Source organism: Artibeus jamaicensis, unplaced genomic scaffold (genome assembly GCF_021234435.1).
Source record: "Artibeus jamaicensis isolate MK-2021 breed Jamaican fruit bat unplaced genomic scaffold, CSHL_Jam_final contig_354, whole genome shotgun sequence".
NCBI lineage: Eukaryota > Metazoa > Chordata > Mammalia > Chiroptera > Phyllostomidae > Artibeus > Artibeus jamaicensis.
The window spans coordinates 1,267,459-1,286,707 of NW_026521803.1; the positions used below are offsets into that span (position 1 = coordinate 1,267,459).

The 19,249-nt window shown below is 38.8% G+C and overlaps 1 protein-coding gene across 1 annotated transcript in view; it reads left to right on the top strand.

The window, feature by feature from the left end:
• The window catches only part of L3MBTL4 (L3MBTL histone methyl-lysine binding protein 4), a 435,810-nt gene that overhangs the window by 71,779 nt on the left and 344,782 nt on the right, over nucleotides 1-19,249 (top strand). Inside the window, exon 4 of the mRNA XM_053664334.1 lies at nucleotides 10,010-10,064. Within this exon, the coding sequence (XP_053520309.1) occupies nucleotides 10,010-10,064 (55 nt within the window). The remainder of the gene's footprint in view (nucleotides 1-10,009; nucleotides 10,065-19,249) is intronic.

Here is a 19,249-nt window from a genome sequence, read left to right on the forward strand (position 1 = left end):
ATTCACCCCATAGTGGCCACCATCCTTGCTGCTCTGTGGCACTGCCTGTGGGGGAGGGGCCAGAGAGGAGAAAATGCAGCTTGCCTACTGGGCTCTAGCCCACTTTCCATGGAAGTCTCATGTGAAACTGTGAGTTTCTCCCACTGTGGCAACCGTGGTCCACAGTCAACTCTGAGTCTCAGTTGTGCCCTCAGCCAGCCCCACCCATGTCGTCAGCTGCCTCACTGAGGTTTTTCTGAACAGGTCTCATTCACCTTGTCTGGTGTGTCATTGTGGGTTCTTACCAGTCTGGTTTTTCTGTTTGACTGTTTCTTTAATTCCTTGGTTGTCAGAGTTCCATGCAATTTGATTTTCTGGCACTTCTGTTGTTTAGTGACTTTAGATTGGTTGTTGTCCTTCTTTTGGTTGTGGAAGGAAGTGAAGAGTTTCTACCTATGCCTCCATCTTGGCTAGAACTGTTTATTGTGTTTTTTAAAGGGAGTGAAGAATGGGCAAAACAGGCAAGCAAGTCAAACAGGTGTAGGATGGTCTGGGTTGAATAGTTTCCTTGGTCTTTAGCTATAGGGGCCATCTCTGCTTGTCTAATACCTGGCTGATTTAGGGCAGGAGGATAGCGTCCCAGACTGCCAGAGCCTGACAAAAAGAGTCCAGTGGGATATGAACAGGATTGGTTGATTGGCATATCAAAGACCTGAAATGCCAGCAAGTTGTTTGCTATCTTTAGGAATTAGCTCTCTTTGAGAGAAACAATCCCTCCTCTGCCCAAAAGTCCCCCAAATGTCAGAGCATCATAAAATATAGAAAACTTTAAAAAATACATGATTAATACAAATACTATAAAGATATTTCATTTAGAGACTAGCTATGTTAATGAGTGTTTGAACACAATGAGAGCATTTTCTTCTCTCTGTCTGAATCTGAATTCCAGTAAGGCAATGGAAAGTAATCTTTTCCTGAATTTTCATCTGAAAGGTTAGTTTCATTTATCTTCAGTTTATATCCCACATTGGATCACACCAGAAGAAAATTTGAAAAGTGGGCTTGAAACAGCAGGTGAAATTTACATAGCAGTTTATTACTGGAGTTGTTAAACAGGATTTCAGTGTTTTCTGTAGTTCATGAAACCAGCAGCTTTCACCCTCTGTTCTTGTGGAAGAGGAATAGCAGGGTGCCCCAAAGTCTTTCCTTGCTCCAGGGACTCTGTCTGACAGTGCAGGAAAGGGGGGGCACTCTCTGACAGTTCCAAGGCAATGACTTCAAGCTGCCCAACACAAATCAGTGGTGAAAATCTGTGTTTTGCTTCCCTAACTGGAATTCACAGTCAGGGAAATGTAGATACCGATTAATCATAATATATCACTGTAACTTATAGTAAAGTATATGATTCCTCCAGGGCCATTTTAGTGGTTTTTCTCATCTCATAATCCTCTCTTCTGAAATGATGGATTTAAAATTGACAAATGGAAATGTACCGTTGCATAGACTTGTTTTCTGTTCCTCAAATCATTCTCTCCTGTTTTTTAGAGCACCATTCCCCCCCCTAAAACTTATGTTCAGTTTTGAGAATTAAAGTTCACCTGAGAAATAGTAATAGTTTAATTTTTTTCAATTCATATAATTTCCTTACATGTTCTGAGTGTGAGGATTTGGTATTCTGCTCATTTTTTCTTTTGGTTTTTAAAAATTAATTATATTTGTTAATAGCAGTGTTGATTTATTACATTTATGAAATGATTAATTAACTCAGAACCAAAAAGTATTAAAGGCTAGGAGCTTTGGAGAACATTTAGTTCAATCCCTTCGTTTTACCGACAAGAGAAGTCAGGTCCAGAGAGCACGTGTTGTTTACTTATCGGATCCAGAGAGAACAGCACTTTATGGGTGCGGTTGGGATTCAGCCTTAGGTTACCCTACTCCAAATTCAGTATTTTTTTCCTGTGCTACTGTATGATATTAAATCCTTTCTTATTTTCAAAATTGTTAAAAAATTAGGTCAGTATATAATAAGGGAAATGCAAATTTATTTTGAAATATAAAATTATGATCTTTGATGTGTATATCTATAACCTTAATACATCTAAAAAGCATATGGACATAAAGAAGTTGGGTAATTTAACTCTGAAGTGAGAGGTAATTTATTTTTTTGAAGAATGTGTTTCTTCTATGTAGGCAGAATTTCAATAGCAAATAAAGAAGTGTTAACCAAACACCCTAGTCCACTGAGTGACAGACAGTATATTATATATTTCTTTTTATATTTGAATGATACAGTGATTATAAAAATGCTTTGGTAGCCATTTTGCTCACATAATCAACTCTTGAATACTATTTGTTATCATTTCAGTTTTTTGCAGTTGAACCTTTATGAGAAAAGACTTGTGTTGTTTGAATTATGTAAATTTCCCATGTATTGAATGTGGTAAAGAGCTATCATAGAAAATTAGATCTTATTCAGTTCATCATTTTGCATGCAGTAGAAGAGAGGTGGATAGGACTGGGTTATTGCTTTCCCAACCAAACCCCTCCCTCCCTCCCCCCATAATGACAGCCATTCAACTCATTGTGTGGCCCTCAGACCTTCAGCAGAATCATCACCTGGGGGCTTGTTGGAAACTTTTAATCTCAGGTCCCACTCCAGACCTGTGGAATCAAGATCTGCCTTTTAATAAGATTCTCAGGTGGTCATATGCATGGTAAAGTTTGAGAAGCACTGGGTTGTAGTACATTTGACTACCTTATTAATTGCACAAAGATATCTGTGATAACTTTTAATGTGAAATCTGCCAGGCAGAACATACTGTTCTTCAACTTTTCATTCATGCCTTCATTCAGCAGATGTTTGTTGAGCTAGACTAGGTGTTAGGCTGTGTTTTGGGGAAAAAAGGTTTAGACACTATTTACCTTCAGTAAGCTCTTCAAAGCAGGCGAGGCCAGTAAAACACATATTGGTGGTGCAATGTGATAAGCCCAATAATAGAGGTTTGTGTAGAATATTTCCAGGCTTCAGAAGGTTATTCAACTTAGTGTGGGGAGGAGGCAGTAGGATTAAAGAAAGTTTTCTGAGCTGGAGTTTTCTGAGTTTCTAAGTTTTCTGAGTTAGGAGTATGACTAATACATACTCCTAAAGGAAAAATAGGTATGTATTAGTTTTGTATTGCCACATAACAAATGACTACAAACTTAATGACTTCAAACACTCATTTATTATTATCTCACATTTTCTGTAGGTCAGATGTCCAGGTATGGCTTAAATGGATTCTGTGCTCTGGGTCTCAAAGGGTAAAATCAAAGTATTGGCTTGGCCGAGTTACTCCTGGAGCTCAGTGGCCTCCTCCAAGCTCATGTAGTTGTTGGCAGAATTCTGTTCCTTGCAGTTGTAGGACTGCTTTCTTGCTGGTTGTCACGCCGGGCCTCTCTTGGCTCCAAGAGGCCCTGTAGTTCCTCTCCCCATGGCCCTCTCACAACATAGCAGCCCACTTTTTCAAGGCCAGCAGGAGACCCTTTTATTCCAGTCAGCTGAGGTGGAGTCACATATGGTAATGCAACTGAGGGAGTGACTGTGCCACTACCTTTGCTGTATTCTGAGGTCTAGAAGCAAGCATCACATTTCTCCCCCACTTTGGGGAGGAGATTCTACAAGGGCATGGTGGGGGTCATCTGAGAACCTGGTCCACCAAAAAGGGATTAAGCTGGTGGAGGAGAAAATGTGGGTGAAAGAAGCTGTGGAGTGAGTTCAGGGGACTTTGGTGGGTAAGAAGAGGCTTTGAGTGTAAAAGAGTGGATTCATTTTGTAAGTATTTAGTTGCAGGAGCTTGTAGGGAATCCAGATGAAGCTTTACCCAGGGACTCGATCTGCACATTTGAAACTTGATGGAGGGAGTTATAGATCCACTGGTTGTCGTGTTTGTGAAACTGATAGTGGACTGGATGGTATGGAGGGGGTGACTGACACCAACAGTAGGTGAGATGGAGCCTCAGGAGAGCAGCCTTGATGGTTTGCTCAGGGAGAGGGGCTGTGGCAGGCAGGCAAAGATGCACCCAGGGCAGTGCAGGGAGAACAGGAAGTGCAGTGTTATCACGGTCGGGGGAGGGGGTGAGAATGTGGTAAGGAGCAGGGATTAGCAGAGTAAACCCAGTCTTTCCTTTGTCCTCAATCACCCATTCAGCAGATGGTGAACTGTCAAATGATGGCTAGTCAGTGCACAAACATCATAAATTGTATTTGTTGATATTTACCCTTAAAACCCAGCACAGTTCTCAGCCTATAAATACATTTAATAAATAAAAGAAATAGATAATTATTTCAGTCAGTTTTTAAGATCTTTTCTCTCTGAATTCTTATTTTATCAGAGATTTTATTTATTTGAGGTATGTTTCTTCAGGCAGTAAACACATAGGCAGGTTAACTTAATATTAAATACAGGATATGTCTTAGCAATTTGAAATCTGGCAATATAACTGTAATAGCTACCATGTGTCTACCATGTGTCATGTGCTGTAATAAGGCTTTACCTGTGTATCTCTACTTCTTCAAGTGATCCAGTAAAGAAGTTATGATTATCTCCAAGACACAGATTAGGAAACTGAGGTTCACAGAGAAGTAAAGGCAGTGGTCCTGGAACAGAACTAAACAAGGGAAGAGATAAGCCAGGAGGAGGAGGAGATGCTCACGGAGTTTACTGTGTAACACACACACCCTAGGCAGGTGGGCAGGAGGACTGTTCAATCAGCGGTCTTGGGACAACTGAGTGGTTACCTGGGCAAGAATATTGTGACTTTACCTCACATCATGTCCAAGTACAAATTCAGATTTATCAAAGATTTAAATGTAAGAAGTAAGCTATAGGTGTAACAGACAAACAAAGGAGAAGGTTTGTAATTTGGGAATTAAGAAAAATTTTGTTACTTAAATCTAAAAGCCATAAAGGAAAACTGTTATAGTTTCATTTCTTTTGGTCCACAGGTTGGCTTTCAATCCACTGAGCCACACAGCCAGGGCAGTAGTTTCATTTCTTAAAAGAAAGAAACAACAAAAATCTCTGCATATTTAAAAAGTGCCAAGAGAAAAGGGGAAAGATAAACTGGAAGAATAAATAATGCATCTCATATTATAGAGAAAGGAATAATCTTTCTGATTCATTAAGAGCAAAAGATGAATAATCATTCCAACAGAAAAATGGACCACACATGTAAAGAGCTATTTCATGGAAAAGGAAATACAAATGGCTTTTAAATATACAAAGTAATCTTCAACTTCCTCATAGTGAAACAAGTATAAATTAGTAGTAGAGTGAGATATTATATTTCACTTGCCATTTTGTCAAAATTCTAAAAATTTGATAACACACCCTTTTCCTCTTGGCAGTGGGAAAACAGGCCTTGATCTGAGGCTCAGGGGACTGTTCGGGAGAACAGTGGAGCCCAACTAGGTGGTGCAGGAAAACGCAAGCCACTGCTTCTGAGAAGTTATTCCATAGATGTCCTTGCACTCATGCCAAGGACATATGTGCTGCTTTTCCACTGCAGCTTTATACGATTGGAAAAAAGATAGGGAAACAACCTGAACATTCACCAGTATGGAGCCAGCTAAACAAATCATGAAACATCCAGTCAGGGTAATGCTATGTATCTATGGAAAAAGCACAGTGCTCTTTATAACATGATAATGATCTCCGAGATATTTGTTAACTGAAAAGAGAAGTAGAAAACAATATTATAATGTGATACCTTTTGTGCACAAGAACAAGAAAATAAAAATATATATTTATATTTCTTTGTTTATTTATAAAGAAAAATTTGCAAGGCTATATTAGAATCTAGTAATGGTGATTAGTGGGTGGAGGTATTATGAGTTGGCCAGATGGGGGAGGACAGGTAGGAAAGTTTTCACTGCATTATTTGTTTTTGTGTACAAGTGTACGTTTTCACTTCGAGCCACATAAACTCAAAAACTAAAATAAGTTATATGTACAGAAAGATGGCAAGCTGAGGCATCTCAATGAATCTGTCATACTCAGTTAGACGTGGCTTTGTGGGCAAATGGCAGCCTGATGCAGTCATTTTCAAACTTGTTGGTTTGCTTTACCCATCAACAAAGAAACTTTGTTATTTTATCTTGATATATGTGGTTTATTTATTTAAAAGTTAAATGTTTTACTTAGTATATTAAAGCTATGGACTAAAAAATAAACTAAAAAAGTATAATGTAAAGATGAAATTAATATTGTATTTTATTAAAGATGAGTTTGCCCTTACCAAAATATTAATATGCATGATTCTTTTTTGAAAGCCTGATTCAAAGCTTTTTGTTACCATTATCTGAAGTCAGTTTTTTTTAGGTTTGATTCTAATGAATATCATAGCTAAGATAACTGACCATCCTGGCTTTTCTAGAATTGAGAGATTGCTCAGGTATGGGACTTCAGTGCTGTGACCAGGTCATTCCTAAAACATGATAGTCAGTTACCCTAGTCATAGCTTAAAAAGACCTGTCACAAAGACATAGAGGAATAAACTGAGGAGGTGGTTGTTGGACACAATTATTAAATTACAATGCTCGTTTTTTAGTGTCATCCATCAGTAATGTGAAGGATTTTATATATTTCAGCTGCTGAATTTTCACCTTCTCTGATGACAGTTTTTCTGGGAACTCATCAAAAGTATTATATTACATATTTATATTTCCTTTTTTTCCCTTGAAATATATTTTGTTGCTTATGCTACTACAGTTGATCCATTTTCCCTCCTTTATTCCCCTCCACCCTGCACACTCTCTCCCACCATGGGTCATACATGTAAGTTCTTTGGCTTCTACATTTCCTGTACTATTCCTAACCTCCCCTGTCTATTTTATATCTCCCATTTATGCCACTTATTCCCCTATTCTCCACTCCCCTTCTCCACTGGTAACCTTCCAAGTGATCTCCATTTCTGTGATTCTGTTCCTGTTCTAGTTGTTTGCTTAGTTCTGCTTAGTTTCTGTTTTTGTTGTAGGTTCAGTTGTTGATAGTTATGAGTTTGTTGTCATTTTACTGCTCATATTTTTGATCTGCTTTTTCTTAAGTCTTTTTTACATTTCATATAATAAGGGCTTGGTGATGATGAACTCCTTGAACTTGACCTTATCTGGGAAGCACTCTATCTGCCCTTCCATTCTAAGTGATAGCTTTGCTGGATAGAATAATCTTAGATGTAGGTCCTTGCCTATCATGACTTTGAATACTTCTTTGCAGCCCCTTTTTGCCTGCAAGGTTTCTTTTGAGAAATCAACTGACAGACTTATGGGAACTCCTTTGTAGGTAATTGTCTCCTTATCTTTTGCTGCTTCTAGGATTCTCTCCTTCATTTTAACTTTGGCTAATGTAATTATGGTGTGCCTTGGTGTGTTCCTCCTTGGATCCACACTTCTTTGGGACTCTGAGCTTCCTGGACTTCCTGGAAGTCTATTTCCTTTGCCAGAATGTGGAAGTTCTCCTTTATTATTTGTTCAAATAAGTTTTCCACTTGTTGCTCTTCCTCTTCCCCTTCTGGTACCCCTATGATTTGGATGTTGGAATGTTTAAAGTTGTTGGAATGTAAAAATGGGTTCCTCATTTTTTTGACTTCTTGTTTCTTTATTCTGTTGTGGTTGAAAGTTTATTTCTTCCTTCTGTTCCAAACCATTGATTTGAGTCTCCATTTCCTTCCTGTCACTGTTGGTTCTCTGTACATTTTCCTTCATGTCACTTAGCGTAGCCTTCACTTTTTTTCTCTATTTTGTGACCATGCTCAACCAATGCTGTGAGCATCCTGATTACCAGTGATTTGAGCTGTGCATTTGATAGGTTGGGTATCTCTTCATTGCTCAGTTGTATTTTTTTTCTGGAGCTTTGAGCTGCTCTTTCTTGTGGGCCATTGTTTTTGTCTTGGTGCACCTGTTATTTATTAAGGGGCAGAGGCTTAGATGTTCACTAGGGTGGGGCAACCCACTTGACTGCATTGTGATGCTGTATGTGGGGGAGGGGTCCAAGAGGGAACAGTGCTGCTTGTTCAGCTCTCAGCTGGCTTTCAGTCATTTCCTCCACTACCCACAAGCAAATTGGGCTCTTCTGGTGCTGATTTATGGGTGAGTGGGCTTGTGTACGTTCTAGGACCCTGTTGGTCTCTCCAGAAAACTCTCCTGTGGGGCTGGGAGTTTCTCCTGCTGCCACCTCAACCCCCATGCGTGTTTTCAGTCAGAGGTTTGAGGCTTTATTTGCCCGAGCTGAAACCCTGGGTTGTGCAGTCTGTTTCGCTCCCCAAATGTTGCTCCTGGTTTATCTGCATGCAAATGTGGGACCACCTTTTCCACAATTCTCGGTCTTGCCAGATCCACCAGTCGCTGCTTTGCCTGTCAGCCCGAGCCGTGCCACAAGTCCTGTTTGCCCAGCTGCCTGTCTCTGCCCCTCCTACCGGTCCGGATGAATGTTTCTTTTTTAACTCCTTGGTTGTCAGAATTCCATACAATTCAATTTTCTGGCAGTTCTAGTTGTGTTTTGTTTTTAAATTTGTTGTTGTCGTCCTTCTTTTGGTTGTGTGAGGAGGCACAGTGTGTCTACCTACGCCTCCATTTTGGCTGGAAGTCCTACATATTTATATTTCCAAAAGTGAGTTCAAAGCCAAGGAAACCCTTCATTGGGAAGATTTTTAAAATGTGAAACTGTTCCCCAATTTTTGAGGGTTTCGGTAAGTGAATTTTTGTAAGGGGCATAATGTTGTTCATGGCAACAAAATTATGTAAATAAAACATCTGTCTGGATATACGTTAATAAATACTCTTCACTACTGTGAGTATCTTTCAGAATAGAAGTGATTCCCCTGGTCTTTGCTAAATGGTCAACTTTCCTTCAAGATTGCTGTGGGTGTGTGCCTGAAGCGCTGCTTGCTCTGTGGACAGAAGCTCTGCCATCTGCTTGCTGGTTGCTTGTACTGTCCTTCACGTTTGGTCTGTATAGTTTCTTCCTAGGAATCTTTGAAGTTATTTGTCCATTCCATGAGGGTCAGTGTGGCTAAAGTTAGATGATGTTATCTTAACTGAACCTCATAAACTGTAATAGGTTCTGGTAGGCTGAAAGCAAAGGTAGGAAGGAAGACTTAGCTCTGTTGTGGGACATTGAGGCTAACTGAAGCTCTTCTGTTAGCCTGTATCTTGCATGACTGTCAGACCCAGGGATCCTGTTAGGAAAGTGCTCTTGTCAGTGTTAAATGCCAGTGAACTTGACCTTCTCTTGTATTTTAGCCAGCAAAGAATTAAGACAGCAACGGGTAATGGAGTTTTCCACACCAAAACATGCCTGGTTATTTTCAAGAAACAAGACTCAGGAAAAGGCTTTGGACTCTCCTGCTAACTGCTCCCCAAAATTTAGGGCCTGCTTTGGGAAGGGTGTTTTATCATAGGTAACTATGATTTAATATGAACTGGTGTGATAGGGAGGAATCTAGCAAGGTTCCTTTGAACAAAGTCCTCTGTATGTTCATTGTTAGAGATGGGCCAGAAAACATTTATTTACCGAACATTTACTGTTCTGTCTCCATTTGAATTGCCTTCCTGGCCTTCGAAATCCCAAACTACTATCCCTCTACCCTTTTCTCCTTAGCCAAAGGTGGTATATAAGCCTGACCTGCCCTATCTGTCCTTGGGTCTCAGATTTTATGGAACCCTTGTATCTATATACATAGTAAGTTAGGTCATTTTCTCCTCTTAATCTGTCTCATATCAATTTATTAGTCCAGCCAAAAGAACTTGGAGGGGTAGGAGGAAAATTATGTTTCTCCCACAACAGTAATAAAGGGTTCTTCCGAGTCTGAATGGGTCATGGTGTGCCCCTCCTGGGCTTGGTACTCGCACCTGCAGGGCACTTGCTGCTGATCTGTTGACCCCTTCATTATGGTGCTTTTCATGGCTTGGTTTCCTGCAAACAGGGAAGTTAGTTTTCGGTGTTTCAAATAATTAACCAAAAATACGGTCTAAACCAGATTTTCTGTGTTCTAGGAGCAAAGCCGAGAAGAAGAAAAGCCCAGGGATGGTGCAGCTCCTTTGAGTCACGGTAAAGACCACCACCTTTTATAGTCTAGTTCACAATGAACAACTTTTAAATGAAGCTTTTATTAGACAGCTTTAGTTGTTTTAGTTTTATTAATCTAAGTCTATAATATTATTTATCAGCAGTGTGCTACATACTCTTCTGTAGACATTATCAGTGTCATCTAAGATTTTCAAATTCTGCATAGGGCAAAAGAATGTTTAGAGTTGTGAGTATGTACAACACAGATTTATTCTTGTGTTTTTATTTATTAACTACTGTATTATTTTCCACAGGAACTGTAAACCTGCTTTTGCCCCACCCCTACGTATACATCAAGACAAAGCCTGAAGCTCATAAGAGCTTTAAGTAAAACAATTTTTGATTTGTAAACTTTCCCTTTGAACAAGAAAATAAGAAATCCTGTTTGTTTTATTTATAATTCTTCACTTAAGCTTTTCCCAGATTGGTTTACTGTTCTAATGATAGCATTTGTACTCTTTTATTGAAGTCATGTTTTAGAGGAGATTTTACATTTGCTCTATGATGAATATCCCTTATTATGGTTATTAATACAGCTTTTGAATATTCAACTAATTCTCCAATGCTTTAAATTTAAATTAAAAAAATGCAGATGCTATTTCCCTGGAATACGTGTTCCATATATTTTGTGATTATTGCTATCCAAGCAGACAATTGTTACTAAACTTTTTGTAAAATATAGTTGAATATTCAACATTTGTGCTGTTCTCCATGGGAAGAAAGCACAGAAATTTAATAATTTTTTAAAATAATTTTTTAAAGTATCGTGTTTGTTGAGTAAAGTTTTCTTTTCTAATAATGGGTAAAGCTAAAAATACCCTGAATAAAATGAGAACAAACAGTCTAGGTTTTTAAAGATCATTTTATATTGCTTAGCCTTGGGACACAATATTGAAAATTTGTAGCCTTCTATCTAAGTGATTTTTAAAATAAAAATCTACTATAAGAAAAATATGCTGCTTTAATTTTTTTCTTGCTGTCACCCCAGTCTGATCATGTTCTTTGCTAAAAAAGCAAAATGGAATATGGTAATTTGATAATTATGTAACTTGATGTTCATCTCCATTGAAATATACTTCAGTTATGCAACTTTGGAATTCCAGAAATAAATTTGGACTGTACCTGGCCCTAACAGCAGGTGTTTTTAAAACATTTATTTTTTCCTCAGAGAGAGGTTGTGATTTATTACGTGTTGTTTCTTCCTTGTAGCTATATCTTCACAATAATGTAAATTGTTTGAGATTCTTGTATTCCATGGTTGAAGCACTGATTTTACAAAAGGAAAAGCAGAGTTAAGCCAGCCATTTAAGAATGTTTAGCCCTGACTGGTGGCTCAGTTTGTTGGGGTGTCATCACGTCCACCAAGAGGCCGCGGGTTTGATTCTCGGTTGGGGCGGGCACTGGAGGCAACTGATTGATGTTTTTCCTCTCACATCCATGTGTGTCTCTTTCTCTCTTCCTTTCTCTCTGAAATCAATAAACACATCTTTGGGTAAGGGTTAAAAAAAAGTTCAGTCTCTAAAACTAACATTTTTTAGTAATTTAGTTTTTATAGTTTCGTTATAGCCAATTACATGTTTATCTTAAATAGTTTTAATGGAAAGTAACTTTTTGCTGCTGTTCTTCCGTTGTCACACTTGTTTTATACTTATGGTTCATTCTCAGAAGTTTTCCCCTGTGGTTTATTCTTCCCCAACTCTAATATTGTTGTCGTTGCTATTTCCCCAGCTGTGGAACATAGATAGCTAGTGTTCAGAAGGATGAGGTTTGGTTTGTGGATAGAGATGTTACAAACTGTTAGTTGAAATGCAAATTGAATTATCGGGTCTTTTGAGGTAACTTATATTTTTACCACTTTTAATGACTTAAGGGGAACTATTCCCTAAATTGACCTAGTTGTGCTGGTATTAAAATAGATATTTTTCTGTAGTTTCTGGAGGTAGTTTAATCTTTACTATAGGCTACTTGTAAGACAAAAGGGATTTTGTCATTTATCTTATGTCTTCAAAATAATTACAAAAGAAAAATAAAAATTATGTACACATATATCTATATGTGAACAGAAAATTATACTGAAAAAATCTCAATTGTTGGTAGTGGTTTGATAAGAACTCAGGGTATTTCTTTGGAAATCATTACAAAATAATTTATTGAATGATCAGTCTGTGTCAATAACATTAACTCCTTTGTTACAGACAATGAAGCCTTGAGAATCCATTTGATTTATTTAGGGTAAAGTTTACTAGTTTGTGGGGGATCTGGGATTTGAGCCCGAATTTAGCCTATGAACTTTTTATTTTCATGTATACTTTCTACTTTAACATTCTCCTTTCTTTGTAGCTATTAAGACAAAAGTAGAAAAAACTGGAATCTTGCTGACAGTAACTGCTAATAATTAAACTATTAGTGGTGTCTAATACAGCCTCTGTTTCCTTGGGTCTGGCCTGAACTAGGTTTTTCTTGATATAGTCATGCCCTGAGATTAATTCTTTTTGTTTCTTTTGGAAACTCTCTGATCTTAGCTGGTAATTAAAAACAATTAACAACTGTCATAGATAGCCTTAAGAGAGAAGGTTTATCTCAGTAAGTATTAGTTGTTAATAATTATATTTGTTTAAATTTGTAGAATTGGTGTTGTCAATCACTAGGTAATTCCAGACCTCTACATTTGAAGTCTCCAAAATAAAAACAACTGGTTATTTCAATTGGACAGGTGATCTGACTTTTCTCTTCCTTAATTTTAAGGATTCTACTTTACTAATGCTAATATTTGTTTGATTGAGTGATAGGGCAGTGAGGTCTCTATAAACATAAAAACAGTTTATGTCTTTCTTTATAAAGAAATTATAAAGGACATGGAGATGTATACACATCCAAGTTAAATTCTATGCAACAAAGAACATTGTAATTATAATAAACAAAATTAAAAAGGAAATAGCAAACAAACTAGCACATATTTGCCACAACTGCAACTGACAGAATAAGGTCTTTAATAGATAAAGGAATAAGAAAAAAAATCAGATAGCCTAAGATCTCAGTGCAAAAACATGCAAAGGGTGTGAGCAGGTAATTCATGGAAGAGGAAATAAAACTGACTAAAAATAAATATATTAAATATGTTTAGTCTTACTAGTAAATAAAGATATTCAAATTTAAAAGTAATGATGAATAGTGTTTAACCTAGCAAGTAGCTCCACTTTTACAAATGTCACTGCCCCTTGCTGGTAGGCTGGGGAGGACTGGCTGTCGGCACTCTGCCTCTGGGAGTGCAGGCCAGCTCCGCGGTTTTGGAGGTCAGGTTGGTAGTGTTTAGCAGGAGTGGTAAATTAACACTTACTTCAACTCAGGAATTGCAGGTTTTGGAATTTCTCTTAATGAAATAAGCATGAGCATTCAGTCTCTGCATATGACACGCACTGTACTAGTTATAAATGAGGAGAAGTTGGAAGTGATCTAAATGTCCAGCAGATTTGGAATAAGTAGGACACTGTGGTAAAACCATGTGCAGACAGCTGTGAAGTCACTTAGGTGCTTTTGAAGAACTTTTAAAAGGGAAAGATTATGATTAATATCAAGGGAAAAAGAGAACCCAGGGGATTAGTCTCAGTGTTGGTTGAAAAAAATTACCTATTAATAGAAAGAAAGATGTTAATTTTTATCTCTAAGTTGTGAGATAAAAAGTATATATTTATATTTTTCAAGTATTTTTTAATAATTAGTATGTAATTGTATTATAGTCAGACAAATTTTTAAAAATAAACTTAGAAAGTTCTGAACATTAAAACTTCAGTTTGTGGAGTGGAGGGTACAGTTGGAATATCTGATTTTAGTATTTTTTGTAAGTAAACTTCTATTATTCCAAAATAGATTTAGAGAAAAGTTGAAAATATAGTACAGAGATAGTTCTATATCACCCAGTTTCTCCTATCATTGATATATTTTATGACAATAAGACATTTGTCAAAACTAAGAAGGTAACACTGATGTGTCATTATTCACTAAACTGCCATCTTTAGTCAATGTTCACTAGTTTTTCTATTGTTGCCCTTTTTCTGTACCAAGACAGCCCAGAATATTACTTTGCATTATCATTGCATGTATTTCTTTAACCATATAGTCTCTTACCTTGTTCTCTCTTGGCAAGAAGTCACCAGTATCTTCCATATTCCTTGACAGCTACAGTATTTCTTCACTTGCCATCTACTCATCCAGCCCTCACCAGCCGGCTTCTGCACTCAGCCATTCCCTGAAAGTATTCTTGCTTAGCTCACCAGTGCTTTGCTGATGGTTACTAACATTTTGTTGATGGAAGGAAATAAGCGACCTCCCAAATCAATGGAAGAATACATGCACTTATTTTTCTTACTCTTTAATTTCACTTAGGCAGTAAAACTGAACTCTTCTTTGTTTCCTATTATTTAGTCCCTCACTCTGTAAGTAAGTCATCAATCTAGAATCCTGGAGACATCCTTGATTTCTCTGTAATTTACCACTGAACCTAGCCAAACAGTTATCAGTTGTGCACATCCTTCTTGATATCTCTCAAATAATGTCTCCCAACTTAGAGCTGTCACTGGTCACTTTTTAATTGTCCAGTCTTTTTATACTCACTCTTCCCCAGCTAAAATTTACCTGAAGTTCTGTTAGTAGAGTGCCTCCCTTCTTTTCTCTAGAATATCATTAGAGGTCTCTCACCACCTGGCACTTGCCTGACGAGCTCCCCCTTTCTCCTCATTTTGCTCTAGGCAAATAGAACAGTATAGACCTTGTGGTTTGAACAGCTGTTTTGCCTGGAGGGTTCTTCTTCTGACCAATCCACGTTGTTGGCTCCTTCAGAACCTCAGTATCTTCTGTACTTTTCTTTATTTTGTAGTATTTATCTTCTTATTCCATTTTTTTCTCAGCATATCATTAGACATTTGGTATTTAAAAATTCAGCTATCGGCAGTAAATGTTTGCCACTGAGGGCTGGGCCCATGCCATGCAGAATGGTCCTCTACAGCGTGATAGATCTACAAAGATGCTGGTGCAGGGATGCTGGGAAGATGGCGACGGAGTAAGATGGAGCTGATGCTAGCTCCTGTACTCATGGGTGAAAATCCTGGCAGATCTATAGAGAAACAGCACAATAAACCATCGGTTACCCAGCATTTATGAAATTAAAAGACCAGAGATTGTGACCGACGCTGAAACACCAGACGGCGGCAGAGTCAGCTACTGGAGCTGGGTCTCAAGCGGCCCCTGTGCTGCTGCCAGAGCAACAGGCCTGGGAGCCGGGGAGTCAGGTACGGAAGCCGGACACTCCAAGCCCCTGTGACAGTCCTGGGAGACAGAGGAGTCAGGAACCAGAGCGGGGACATTCTCGGCCCTTGTGCTGATGCCATAGCTACCGGCCTGGGCAACGGAAGGGTCAGTTGCAGGAGCTGGGACACCAAAGGCCCCTGTGACACCGCCATAGAGACAGGCCAGGGCCCTGAGGAGCCGGGACGTTCTCAGCTCCTGTGCTGCTGCCATAGCGATGGGACTGGACGCCGGAGAGTCAGGTACGGAAGCCAGGACACTCCAAACCCCTGTGATGGCCCTCGGCGGCAGAAGAGCCCTCTACGGGAACTGGGACGTTCTCAGCCCCTGTGCCGCTGCCATAGCGACGGGACTGGACACTGGGGAATCAGGTACAGGAGTTGGGACATTCTAAGCCTCTGTGCCACTGCCATAGAACAGGACTAGACGCCGGGGAGTCAGGTACGGAAACCGAGACACTCCAAACCCCTGTGACGGCCCTGGGCAGCAGAGAGAGCCAGATACGGGAGCCGGGATATTCCCAGCCTCTGTGCCGCTTAGTAACGGGCCTGGGTGCTTGAGGAAGCGACTACTAGAGCCAGGACATTCAGCAGTGGTAGGCGACCAACGCAGGAACCAGTGCTGGGACCAGCGAGAGTGTAGGTGGAGAGGAAGAACATCACCCAAGGAGTCTGCACCACTGAACTTCACAAGGATCATACCATAGAAGTTTACACCATAAAACCAGGGTTTCAGAACAGATCAATTTTAGAAGCAGAGACTAACAAGAAGAGTCTCAAACAATGGGAAGACAAAGAAACAATCCCCAAATGAAAGAAAAAGCAGAAACTTCAGAAAGAATGTTAGATGAAATAGAGGCTGATCAACTATCAGATAGTGAATTCAAAGCACTGGTTATTATCAAGTTCAAAGGGCTCACAATGAACTACCAGAAACTACACGGGAACTACAATGATCTCTCTGCAAACTACAGCAACGTGAAAAAGGAAATGGAAACTGTCAGCAAGAGACAAGAGGAAATGAAGAATACAATTTCTGAATTGAAGAACACATTGAGGAACACAGTAGAAAGTTTCCAAAGTAGGATAGATGAAGCAGGGGATAGGATTAGTGAGTTGGAGGACAAGGTAGAAAGCATCTCACAGAAAGAGCAAGAAAATGAAAAGAGACTCAAAAAGAATGCAGAGGGATTAAGAGAAATGCAAGACAATATGAAACGTAATAATATCCGAATAATAGGAATACCGGAAGGAGAAGAAGAAGAACAAGGGATAGAAAAAGTATTTGAACGAGTAATGAGAGAAAATTTTCCTAATTTGATGGGAGAAAAAGTCTCACAAATCCAGGAATCACAGAGAGTCCCAACCAAGAGGAACCCAAGGTGGCCCACTTCAAGATACATCATCATCAAAATGGCAAAATTCCAAGACAAAGAGAGAATCTTAAAGGCAGCAAGGGAGGAAAAAGAAATAACATACAAGGGAGCCCCAATAAGGTTAGCTACTGACTTCTCAATGGAAACACTTCAAGCAAGAAGAGAATGGCAAGAAATATTCCAAGTAATGAGAACCAGAGGCCTACAACCAAGGCTACTTTACCCAGCAAGGCTCTCAATCAAGATAGATGGCCAAATAAAGAGCTTCCAAGACAAAAGAAGCCAAAAAGAATACGCCTCCACCAAGCCAGCTCTACAAGAAATACTAAAAGGACTGCTTTAAGAGAAGGAAGGATAAGAGGGAGACAGAGAGGAACACAGGTACAAAAATGGCAATGAATAAGTACCTATCAATGATAACCTTAAACGTAAATGGATTAAATGCTCCAATCAAAAGACACAGAATAGCTCAATGGATAAGAAAGCATGACCCACACATATGCTGCCTACAAGAGACCCACCTCAGGACAAAAGACCATCACAGACTAAAAGTGAAAGGCTGGAAACAAGTTTTCCAAGCAAACGGACAAGAAAAAAAAGCTGGGGTAGCAATTCTTATATCGGACAAAACAGACTTCAAAAGAAAGGCCATAAAGAGAGACCCAGAAGGTCACTTCATTATACTCAAGGGAAGAATCCACCAAGAAGACATTGCCATTGTAAACATATATGCACCCAACATAGGGGCACCCAAATATATCAAGAAAATCTTAGAGGACTTCAAGAAAGATATTGACAGCAACACAATTATACTAGGGGATCTGAACACCCCACTATCAAAAATGGGCAGATCTTCCAAACAAATGATCAACAAAGATACTGTGGCATTAAACAACACCCTAGATGAAATGGACTTAACTGATATATATAGAGCCCTTCATCCCAAAGAAGCTAAATACACATTCTTTTCAAATGCACATGGAACGTTTTCAAAGATAGACCACATGATAGGACACAAAACGAGCCTCAACAAATTCAAGAAAATTGAAATCATACCAAGCATCTTCTCTGACCACAAGGGACTGAAATTAGAAACCAACCCCAAAGAAAAAAACGCAAAGCACCCAAAATCATGGAGACTGAATGGTATGCTATTAAACAACGAATGGGTCAAGAATGAAATTAGGGAAGAAATCAAAACGTTTCTGGAAACAAATGAAAATGATCTCACAACAACCCAAAACTTATGGGACACAGCGAAGGCAGTCCTGAGAGGGAAGTTTATAGTAATACAGGCCTACCTAAAGAAGATAGAAACATTTCAAACAAACAACCTAACCCTACACCTACAAGAACTCGAGGCACAACAACAAAGACAGCCCAGAGCAAGCAGAAGGAAGGAAATAACCAAGATTAGAGCAGAATTAAATGACATAGAAATTAAAAGCACAATTTTAAGGATCAGTGAATTCAGGAGTTGGTTCTTTGAGAAGATAAACAAAATAGACAAGCCTTTAAGTAGGCTCATCAAAAAAAGAAGAGAGAGGACACAAACACAATCAGAAATGAAAGAGGAGAGATTACAACTGATACCACAGAAATAGAAGGGATTGTAAGAAATTACTATGAAGAGCTGTATGCCAAGAAATTTGAAAACCTAGGGGAAATGGACACATTTCTAGAAAAATACAATCTTCCAAAACTCAGTGAAAAAGAAGCAGAAAATCTAAATACACCAATAACAGCAAAAGAAATTGAAGCAGTAATCAAAAAACTCCCATCACACAAAAGCCCTGGACCAGATGGTTTCACAGGAGAATTCTACAAAGCATTTAAGGAAGAGCTAACCCCTATTCTCCACAGACTATTCCAAAAAATCCAGAAGGATGGAAAACTCCCAAATTCTTTTTATGAAGCCAGCATCATCTTAATTCCAAAACCAGACAGAGACACAACAAAGAAAGAAAACTTCAGGCCAATATCGCTGATGAACATAGATGCTAAAATCCTCAACAAAATATTGGCAAATCGCATCCAACAATATATCAAAAAGATCATACACCATGACAAAGTGGGATTCATCCCAGGGAAGCAAGGATGGTTCAATATTCGCAAATCAGTAAATGTAATATATCACATAAACAAAAGCAAAGACAAAAATCACATGATCATATCAATAGATGCGGAAAAAGCTTTCGATAAGGTACAACACCCATTTATGATAAAAACACTCAGCAAAGTGGGAATACAGGGAGCATTTCTCAAAATAATAAAGGCCATATATGAGAGACCTACAGCCAATATCATACTCAATGGGAAAAAACTAAAAGCTTTTCCACTAAGATCAGGAACAAGACAAGGTTGTCCACTTTCACCACTTCTATTCAATATAGTATTGGAAGTTTTAGCCACAGTGATCAGGCAAGAAAAGGAAATAAAAGGCATCCAAATAGGAAAAGAGGGAAGCAAAACTGTCACTGTTTGCAGATGA